The sequence below is a fragment of the Galeopterus variegatus genome, unplaced genomic scaffold, assembly GCF_000696425.1.
Source record: "Galeopterus variegatus unplaced genomic scaffold, G_variegatus-3.0.2 Scaffold608, whole genome shotgun sequence".
NCBI lineage: Eukaryota > Metazoa > Chordata > Mammalia > Dermoptera > Cynocephalidae > Galeopterus > Galeopterus variegatus.
Genome location: NW_007726719.1, coordinates 501,512 through 512,474, shown reverse-complemented (window position 1 = coordinate 512,474; position 10,963 = coordinate 501,512). Strand labels below are relative to the sequence as shown.

At 49.3% G+C, this 10,963-nt stretch overlaps 1 protein-coding gene across 1 annotated transcript in view; it reads left to right on the top strand.

Moving 5' to 3' along the window:
• The window catches only part of CRY2 (cryptochrome circadian clock 2), a 33,538-nt gene that overhangs the window by 16,036 nt on the left and 6,539 nt on the right, over positions 1–10,963 (top strand). Inside the window, 6 exon segments of the mRNA XM_008570518.1 lie at positions 3,998–4,138; positions 5,244–5,555; positions 5,790–5,941; positions 6,054–6,256; positions 6,586–6,678; positions 7,795–7,934. Of these exon segments, the coding sequence (XP_008568740.1) occupies positions 3,998–4,138; positions 5,244–5,555; positions 5,790–5,941; positions 6,054–6,256; positions 6,586–6,678; positions 7,795–7,934 (1,041 nt within the window).

Genomic DNA, 10,963 nt, shown 5'->3' with positions numbered 1-10,963 from the left:
CCAGTGAGCAGCCGGTCTGCATGTGGGATCTGAACCCTCGGCGGGAGCGCCGCCACGCTCCCAAGTGGCGCACTGTAGCAGTGCGCCACCAGGCCGGCCCAAGAGGTTTTTTTTTTAACTTCTTCAGTTCTCCAAATCTGAAGTGAGCATCTACTCATGCCAAGATGTTGTAGCTACTAGAAGGACTGCCAAACAAAACAGTCATGGAATCTGTCTCCAGAAGCACAGTCTACTGAAGGTGATGGACATTGAACAAGGAATTCTAGATGTCCTAAGGTTTAGGAAAGAAGAGGTCCAGAGAGCATTATGGGGACAAAGAGCATGAGGGTACTACTAATCAGTTTTTGTTTGCAAGCTGGCTTTTGAAAAAGGGTTGTTTTTTTTTTAACTCACATACCCAAGAGTCTAAGGCATAGCCCTCTGGCATAGCTGCATCCAGGTGTCCAAAGAATGATGTCAGGAATGCATTCTCCATCTCTCAGCTCGGCCTTCCTCTATGTTATTTTATTCTCAGGCAAAGCCTTGAGTAGTGGTGAAGGTAGTCTCCACAGCTTATTTTCAGTCTGTTTAGCAATACCACAGGAAGTTGTGTGCCTCTTCTCTAAAAGCTTCAGGAGAAGTCCTGAGGAGTGTTTTCATTGGCCTGGCTTGGGTCCTGTGTCCCTGACTCAGTCAGTATTGCCAGGAATTGGGGTGCTTTGTCTGGCCAGACTGTCATCACAAGTCCACTCCCAGAGCTGGAAGCTGGGTTTAGCTCCACTTTACCCACTCGGACTGAGATGAGGGAAGGCTGGTTCTCCACACAAAAATTAAATGATGTTATCAAAAAAGGGGAGGTAAATTATATGATCTTTACCACTGGGTTTTCGAATAGTAGGTGAGGGCAAGCATATTCTGTAAAAGTATTCTGTTATTAAATGAAAGGGGAGTGGTAGGATTAGAATAACACCATTTTGCAGCCCCCAGTGATAACATGTTATTCATTAATGACTGTTAACACCATGAAGAGAGACAATCAGGCACTACGTGCCCCATGTAGTCTCACCAAAGGATCAAACCTGAGTCCAATCCAGTCTCTGGTAGCAGCCAATGATTTGCAGATGGTACACAGGACAGGGGGGCGTGTTGAACTTCACCGTAAGTGTGCAGTTGGCAAAATCCAGATTGTAGGACGCTCCACAAGTCAAGTAGCCTGCGTTCTTCCAGAAGAATGGAAAGGAAAAGAAAGAAGTGGCAGGAAACATGTAGATTCAATGTTTTTTAAATGACCAGGACTGAACTGTAGTACCTAGGGATGCACATTTAGGTGAAGAAAAAAAAAAGCAGCTACTTAAGAATGCAAAGAAAAACTGAAAAGATGAAGCCATTCTTTCTGAACGTGCTTTACAGAAGTAGAAAAGTATAAACATTTCAAAACTGCAGGAAGTGATTATTATAAATGTTGGGGTAAGTGTTATTTATCAGGGGGTTGGAGGGGACTGTTCTGGGGTGAACACAAAGATTTCTGGGGTGGCTGGCAAAGTTTTGTTTCTGAAACTTTGGTGGCAGTTGTGCGGGTATTTGCCTCAGAATAGTTCATTAAGCCACATATTTGTGGGGTTTTCTGTATCTGTGTTTTATTTAGAATAAAAAGATTTAAAAGGGGGGAGGGGACGGATGTGAGTCGGCAGAAACACCTAGTGTCTGTTAGAGATACTTAATACCTCAGGGACTACCTGTGAGGAGGTGGCCTGTAGGTTGAGACTTAAAGGAAGAGTCACAGTTAACCAAGTAAAGGTGAAGGGAAAGGCAAACAGAACCGCATGTGCAATGGCTGGTGAGGTTATGCTTAAAAATGGTGCTTAAAGCAGAGTGGCAGGAGACAGAGCTGGAAGGTGTAAGCCATGGAAGCCATGCTTCAGATTGGGACTCTGTCCTGAGAGCAGCAGGAAGCCAGTGCTAGTACTATCCTGAGGGACAGTCATTCATAAACAGTCACTCTGGTCCCAGTGTGGAGACTAGATGAAAGAGGGATGAGAGTAGATGGAGGAGGCCGGTCAGGAGGCTGTCACCTTTGTCCAGTCTAGATATGATCTTAGCCTGAACCAGGTTGGCAGCAGCAGGGAGTGGAAAGAAAAAGGCAGATTTGAGAAATATTTGGGCAGTAGAATCAACAGGACTTGGTGAGGGGGCAGTCAAAGGTGATGGCCAGGCTTGTGCTTGGACAGCTAGGTGGAAGGCATGCATTTTCTGAGCTAGGGGAGGCCACTGGAAGGGTAAGTTTGAAGAAGAGAGCAAGTCTTGCTTGAGGCAACTGGATGGAGCTATCTGGGCTAGAGCTGCAGACGTGATTGTCTGCAAAAAGACAATGTTGGGAACCATGAGACTCAATGAACTCAACAAGGCACACAGTTGGCTGGAGAACCTAGGACAGAGCCTTAGATGCCCACATTTAAGTGGTGGGTAGCAGAGGTGGAGCTGACAAGACACTGGGAGCATGTGGAGTCACAGAGGCCAAAGGAAGGGAGGAAATGGAGACGGGAGTGGTCAGCATGGTGCGGTGCTGCTGAGAGGTCCAAAATACAAGGACAGAAAATGCCTGCAGGAGTCAGTGGCATGGAAGCCACAGGAGACTGGTGGGAGCCAGAGTGGTGAAAGCAGAAACCAGACAGGTGGTCCAGAAGTGGAGGTGGGGTGAGGGACTGGAGAGAGGTTGGGTGCGAAGGAGGGAAGAGGACTGGGTGTGGAGGCCCACAGGCTTACCAGAGTCCTCTGTTTGTGTTTTGCTTTGTTTGCAAAGCGGAGGGACACAATCATTTTTCCAATGTTCTTCGAGTGAAAACTGTAGAGAGTGAAAGGTTGAATGTGCAAGAGAAGGATGAGGGCAGGGCTCCAGAGCCAAGAGGAGGCCTTGGCCTTGGGCAGGGTCACAGGAGGAGAGGAGGTGGAGGAGTAGGTGGCATGCAGGTGAGTTTGTAGATTTGGTGGCTGAAAGTTGAGGCATTTCCCACCTAATGGCTTCTGTTTCCTATATACTGAGGAAGGGAGGCCATCTGCTGAAGGGTGGTGGGGAAGTGTGGAGTGGGGGGCCTGAGGCGGGTGTGTAGTTTGTGAAACAGTCATCATGGAGCAAAGGCGAGGGTGTTAGGAATTGAGAGAGAGAAAATGGTTATTAGATGTAGTAGAAAGAGACTGGAATCTGGAGTCAGAAGCCCAAGTTCCCCCCAGCCCTGTTTCTTACCATCTCCATAACCTGAAGAGAGTCACATAACCCTTTGAGGTTAGTTTCCTCATTTTCCAAAGGAGTTAGTAATAAATGCTGCCACAGATGCTGCCACAGAGCAGCTGGAGTGCATGGAACAGCTCATGGGGAAAGGGAAGCGCATACTGGTGGCCAGCGATGAGAAAACAAGAGCGGGGCTATATGACAAGTGGCCCCAGAAATGAGTGACTCTCTTGGTCCTCAGGAACAGGATGGGAGCTCTGTCCTTTCTCGGCCGCTGATGAACAATATGGCAAGTCCCTGAGTGTCCATGATGTGGCAGCAACCTCAGGGGCCCCTGGTGACCAGAGCAGGAACTGGGATAGGAATTTATTTTTCTGCTAAGAAGCCTTTTTTCCTTTCTTCTGTCTAGAGTTTGTTCAGTGCTCTCAGAACCCTTTCATATCTGTCATTTTACTTAATTCCCAGGAGTTGGGAAATTTTGTTCTCATTTAATAGATGAGATTAATAGAATTTAATAGAATAGATTTAGTAGCTGAGGGACTAAACAACTTGTTCATAATCATACCACAAATTCAAGGCAGGATAAGAACACGGGCCTCCTTGTTCACTGTGGCAGTGGTTCCATCTCAGAAGCCACCGGCATGAAGAGTGGAATAGCATGGTGTTCAAGTGCTCACTCCTGGCTTTCCATTCTGTGACCTTAGATGAAGATTCCTTAACCACCCAGGGCCTCAGTTTTTTCCTCTGTAACAGCCAGGCCTTTCCATTTGTCACCTTCCCTTTCTGCTGCAGGCCTGGGTTGCCAACTATGAGAGACCCCGAATGAACGCCACCTCCCTACTGGCCAGCCCCACAGGCCTCAGCCCCTACCTGCGCTTCGGTTGCCTCTCCTGCCGCCTCTTCTACTACCGCCTGTGGGACCTGTACAAAAAGGTGAGAGCACAGGGAGTCCTGCTGGGCCTGTCAGCCACCTTGGAAAGGGCCCTCCTGCTGGCCCTGGGACAGGCAGGCTGGACCGTGGGTCCTGGAGGTGCTTAAGTACATGTACAGTACAGAGGAGGTGGGAAAGAGTCAGTACCCAAGAGGTGGCAGAGCCAAGCACAAACCTAATCACAGACCTAAGTAAAACCAGATTATCACATAGAGCAGGACAGTTAGAAAAGCGGGCCTCAGACGTGACCCTAGAGGTGGCAGATCTGCTAAGAGCAGGTGGATGGGACGAACTCCTGAGGTGGGAGACAGGCAGGGGAGGCTGGAGCCAGAACTGAGCTGAAGAGTGCTGCTGCCTTCTGGGGGGCTGTGTCCAGAGCATGTAAAAGGGGAGGCCTGGAGCAGCAGTTGCCCATCTGTGCTGGAGGAATGGCCTGGAGGGGCTGCACGCAGGACTGTGCTGTTCAGTCAAGAGGAAAATAACCCTGGGTTAAGGCATCCCCAGAAGGAGAGAAGACTGCAGACCCAACATTCAGAGTCATAAGATTATCCTGTGTCTGTTTTTTAGTGTTATTTCCCCATCTTTGCCAATAGCAGGATTTTGTGGCACAGGGTAGCTTTGTCAGTTTGGCAGATAGTCTTGGGATTTTAGGAAATCATTTGCTTGGAGGTCTGATCTCTTAATTCCCTCATAGCCCCAGATCCAGGCTGTTGTGTATAACTTATTTAGCCAAAATCTAGACTGAGCATTTTTTATGCACATTGGTGGGAAAACTCCCTTTGACTTTCTGGAGTGGAGCTGAACAAGAAACCCTGAGGACAAGGATCATGACAACTCTTGTCCTGCAGCGATGTCCCTTTCTACTGCCCAGCTCTCTGAAACCTTTGTTATTGCTCAGAGCAGTGGCTTGGCACAGGCAGAGCCTGGGTGTTGAGTCTGCAGGCATACTCTGCTGCTGCTTCTAGGGAATAGTCCCTCTGCATGTCTGGGGAGGTTGGAGCCACAAAGTTTGTGGGGGCTCCAAAGTCCTTTGTGGAAGAGGCCTAAGTGACATGGGGCTGAGAGCTGGGCAAGTGTGTCTATCCATGTGCTACCCCCACCACTCAGGTGAAACGGAACAGCACACCCCCCCTCTCCCTGTTTGGGCAACTCCTGTGGCGAGAGTTCTTCTACACCGCAGCCACCAACAACCCAAGGTTTGACCGCATGGAGGGGAACCCCATCTGCATCCAGATCCCCTGGGACCGCAACCCTGAGGCACTGGCCAAGTGGGCCGAGGGCAAGACAGGCTTCCCTTGGATTGATGCCATCATGACCCAACTGAGGCAAGAGGGCTGGATCCACCATCTGGCCCGGCATGCTGTGGCCTGCTTCCTCACCCGTGGAGACCTATGGGTCAGCTGGGAGAGCGGGGTCCGGGTGAGTGATCTCCCAGTGGGAAGTGGGCCTGTACCCTCTGGTCAGGCCCAGTAAAGGGAAGCCAGGCTGGTGGATGGGGTGGGATCCCTGTGTCCAGGAGATTCGCTCCAAATGCTCCCTGCTCACCCTCAGCAGAGGGCCTTGACTCTCTTCGCTGTGGGGCACTGCAGTGACTTGGGAAGAACCATGGCAGTAGGCCCCTAAGGAAGCTGGTTGTCTCCCTCCCCTATCCAGGTATTTGATGAGCTGCTCCTGGATGCAGATTTCAGTGTGAACGCAGGCAGCTGGATGTGGCTGTCCTGCAGTGCTTTCTTCCAACAGTTCTTCCACTGCTACTGCCCTGTGGGCTTTGGCCGCCGCACGGACCCCAGTGGAGACTACATCAGGTGAGGTTCTCTGGCTTCTGACCACTGTGGCCTCCTCCTAGGATGGGATACCTTTGGCCCTTTGAAAGAGTATTTGGGTATGCTGACAGATCATCCCATGTGTATGTTTCAGACGATACCTGCCCAAATTGAAAGGGTTCCCCTCTCGATACATCTATGAGCCCTGGAATGCCCCAGAGTCGATTCAGAAGGCAGCCAAGTGCATCATTGGTGTGGACTACCCACGGCCCATTGTCAACCATGCTGAGACCAGCCGGCTCAACATTGAGCGAATGAAGCAGATCTACCAACAGCTCTCACGTTATCGAGGACTCTGTAAGGAGCTACTACCCCTCCCCACCATCTCCTAGCTCAATGCAGGGAAAGAGCACCTGCAGGCTCAGAGGGGATAGATGGGGATTTCCAGATATTACTTGCAAAGGGAGACTGCCTTCCAGGCTATTAAGTTGACTTGAGTCAATACAGGGGCACAGGACATGGCAGGCTAGGCTCGCTTGGGCCTCCTTGAGTAGTTGTGGGGCAGTGGGACAAGATGGAACCTGAGTGTCATGGTCCTGTCCTCCCCACCCTCTTGTTTTCTCTGGCCCCACAGTCCTCTGCAATCCTGCAACACTACATTCTGATTACTCCCCGCCTCTCCCCAGGTCTGCTAGCATCTGTCCCTTCCTGTGTGGAAGACCTCAGCCACCCTGTGGCAGAGCCCAGCTCAAGCCAACCTGGGAGCATAAGCAGTGCAGGTGAGCAGCGGCAGCGGGCCTCCCATGGCCTCCTGTGGCCTGTGCCGCCACTTCAGTCATTCAAGGCTGAGGCCAGAAGGAGTCCTTGTTGCCTGATGGAGTTTATATTCCACCTGGGGCAGACAGGTATTAAGGGAACCAAGTAAGATCATTTCCAATAACTCGTGATTTGGGGGAAATAAAATTGAGTGCCTTAATAGAGAGGAGCTGGAGAAGGAGGGGTTCCTTTGGGTTACTTTAGATTGGAACAATCTGGGAATACCACTCTGAGCAAGGACTCAAGTGATGAGCAAGAGCCGGCCCTTCCAAGAACTAGGAAAAGAACATTCTAGGCAAAGGAAATAGCAAGATAAGGCCCAGAAACAGGACTGAGCATAGCCCATTCAAGGAACTGAAGGGAGGCCAGTGTGGCAGCATATCTCACCATGCCAGGAGCTGGAGTAGGATGAGGACGAGAAGGAGCAGGAGCAGTGGCGGACAGGTGTGACGTCTGTAGAGAGGATGAGGATTCTGTCTCCGTGTGCTAAAGGGTGGGCAGCAGTGCAGACTGAGGGCTTAAAAAACACCGCTGCCTGCTGTGTGGAGTGGACAGTGCAGGACAGAAGTGAGTACAGGGAGGCGAGAAAGGAGGTGGCTGCAGTCATCCACACAGCACAGACAGGGTATTGGCCGCAGAGAGAATAGACAGGATTGCTGCATTCTCAACCTCCTCCCTCTGGCTTTGGGGTGGAGAGCAGCAACATGAGATGGCAAGAACACCAGGGGGTTCACTCGTTTCCCCAGCCAGGCTGGCCTCATGGCCAGACGCCCTGCTGTTTGTCCCTCTGGAAGGCCAATCTAGGGTTGCAGAGGGAATGCCTCACCTTGAGAGCAAGGACAGTAGACAGACCAAATCAGCCTCTGTCCTGGAGGCCATGGGATTTGGGCCCAAAGCTGGCCCTGCTGCCAGCAGGCCTAGTCGTGCTCTCCTCAAACACTTCCAGGCAAGGTCACTGCCTAAAGGAGAGCTGAGAAGCAGGTCTGGGGAGCAATGTACTGGCTTTCCATTGATGAGCGGGCTCCCTATCCCCTAAACAGGGTCATCTTGGCTTTATGCACATCTTGGCTTCCCTGCAGGCCCAAGACCAGTGCCCAGTGGCCCAGCATCCCCCAAACGCAAGCTGGAAGCAGCTGAGGAGCCACCTGGTGAAGATCTCAACAAACGGGCCCGGGTGGCAGAGTCGCCAGCCCCAGAGCTGCCGAGCAAGGATGTCTGAGTGAGTGACGGCAGCTTAGAGTCACCTTTGGGAAAGAAGATGAGAGAGAAGTGGGGCTCGGTTTAGAAATCATTGCCCTGCCAGCTGAAGGTTAAAACACTGCAAAATCGATTAAAATCTGGTGGGGACTCTGATTTTTTAGGATATCAGCTCAAAAATTCTACCATTCTTATATACCTTATAAAATTTAAAAGAAAATTAAAAACTCAAGCCCTTTTCTTTCTTTGCCAGCTAAGGAAAAAAAGGTGTTTGGGGCACTTTCTATGTATTAAAGTAAGTCAGATCCAACAAAAAGGAAGCAGAGCCCTGAATGTGAAGCTGTGGGGAAAATGGCCCGATGGCAGGGTCCAAGGCTGCTTGCTCCAGGCTCCCTGCAATCCCCGACAGGCTCTGTTCTGTAGGCGGGCCAGCGGGAGGCAGCACTGACCTTCAGAAAACAGGGTAGGAGCCGGGCTGTGCTTCACTTAGCCCAGCCCCACCTAAGGACCAGCAGATCCGGTCTCCCGATCACCTTTGCCTTTTTTACAGCCACTCCCCCATTCTCACCTTCTGTGTGGCTTCAGCTGCGTGCTTCCCTATCAGTGCTTGTCTTTCATGGAAGCCTCCTGAATGTCATTTAAAAAGTGGCTCTTTCCTTCTTCAAAGCAGGAACGGCCTTTTATGCCTTTCTTACAGAAATGTAAATTGCTGTCCTCTCTGAGTCGTCATCTCAGGCTGTTCCTTATGTGCCATGTCTGCATCATTAGATTGGAGGGTGATTTTCTCCATGGAGTTGATCGCTTCTTTTTTCTAAATCCCTCTCAGGGGCCAGGCTGCGGCCATCTGGTTTGAGTGTCTAGGTTTGTATGCATAGGGAGTTGGCCAGCGTTTGATGCTTATACCCTTTACCTTTACTGGGCTCTTTGACATGGACATTGCTGATGTACAGATTTGTGCCGTCTTGTTCCTGGGGGTACCAACAACCTTAGATACTACTCTCTCTGTTATATCTTAGGTCTGTGATACTAAGCAAAGTTCATTCTGTTTTACAAATCTGGAACTTGCCAGGCTGATGCTGTGATTTTCAGGTAAGAAGCCCAAAGAACAGAGAGGTTAAATGCAGGTGTCAAGTTTGCTCAGTAAGCTAATGGCATCTAATCCAGCAAAAAATTGTTGCCAGCAGGCGCATAAGGAAGGGGGAGCATAAAATATAAATTATGGTATGACGTCCATCCACAAGGATTTAACAGTCTGCTTAGGAAAAAGAAGACAAATAACCTATAATTCCTAGGCAAATGACACATTCTCCAAGCTTGTCCAAAGAGAGCTCTTGGTGGGTTGCAGTGATCAAGGAACATATCACAGAAGTTTACACTAAGGTAGGATATTGAAATATAAGTTGGATTCAGGCCATGGTGAAGGCATTTTGGACAAGAAAAACAGCTTAAAGTTTATGTGATCTTACACAAATTACTTAACTGCTATGAGACTCAGTTTCCTCTCCTATAAATTAGACTGTTGCAAAGATTAAATAATTAAATTTATATGTGTCAGTTAGGTGTGTGTAGGACTGCAAGTAATAGAAAACCTGACTACTCTGGCTAAAACAAATGGGTTCCTTTTTCTTACTAACAAGAGGCCCAGAGGTGGGGGTTGCTGGTTTGGGTTTGGTGATTCAACAGTGTCAGAGCCAGTTTTTCTGAGATTCTCTTGACCAGTCCTTTGTGGTCTCAAGGTGGGTGCTACAGCTTCAGCTGTCAGTTCCTCATTCAAAGCAGGAGAGAGAAGGAACAGCAGGGACAGCTGCACTCATTCAATGAACATAGATCAAGTGTTCACAATTTGCCAGGCACCACTCTAGGCATTGGGTGCACATTAATGGGAGGAGACAGACAATAAATAAATAGGTGTTTAAAAGTCAAGGAGCCATAAGTGCTATGAAGAAAAAAATAAAGTTGGGTAAGAAGGTAGAAAGTAAAGGTCAGGGCACAGGAGAGGTTGCAGTTTTGTATTGGTCAGTGGTCCAGGGACCATATTTTGGGAATCACTGACTTAGACCAGTCATATCCATTGTCAGGGTCAGGCCCATGGCCCCCTAAACAAAATTTAGGCTCTGTTAGCTAAGAAGTATGGATGCTGATAGACAGCTGACAGTGTCTGCATAATAAGCAAGACAGCCCAGTGCCTGGCTGATAAGCCCTCAGTAAATAATAGTTATTGTAGGTATTGTTATGATCATTGTTTTAGAAGAACTTAAGGTTACAGTAGTGTCTGATCATGGAGGGTTGTAAATGTCAGGCAGATGAGTCCCTTGGTGTACTCTTGCAGAGCGAAGAAGCATTTTGGAATAGGAATGGTCAAACTGGCATTTTCGGAAGATTAAGTAGGCATTGGGTTGAGACCTGCAGAGGAAAAGATTGGGGAGTGAGAGCCAGTTGAGAGGCTGTAACCTTGATTCCAAGTGAAGACATTACAAAGGTGCAGAGGTAAGCAGCTGTCTCTTGCCTTGCAGTCCAGGACGTTGTCCGTCAGCCTACTGGGATCCTGCAGCCTGATTGGCAGAGTTTACTGTGTTCTTAATCAGTGGTTAATTGGGCAATTAGCCCAGCCTAGGCTGAAGGTTGAAGTGGGGGCCAAGAGGTCAGGACTTGGGCCACTTCCCTCCAAGACAGACTGGGAAAGAACGCCCCTGAGAGAAAAGACCACACTGTGATTCACACTATGCTGGAGGTGGCATCTGGGCCTGAAGGTGTTTAGCATCTTCATTGGTGAAACGATGATAATACCATCTTGTAATGGTATTACACCTTCCCTACTTGTCGAACACACGTTAGGGAAAGAAAATGAAAAACCACACATGAAAAATCTTTGATAAGTAAAATGCACCATGCAGATGAAATCGCATTGTCATCTTGCACATGCTTCTCAGGGTGTCTTTGTGTGTGATTGTTACTTCAGTCAGAGCCACCACCCTGGGCTGCAGCTACATGGCCTAAGTTGATAAAGTATTATATGGGGGGGGGGGGGACTTGCCCCTTCCCCCCCCCCTC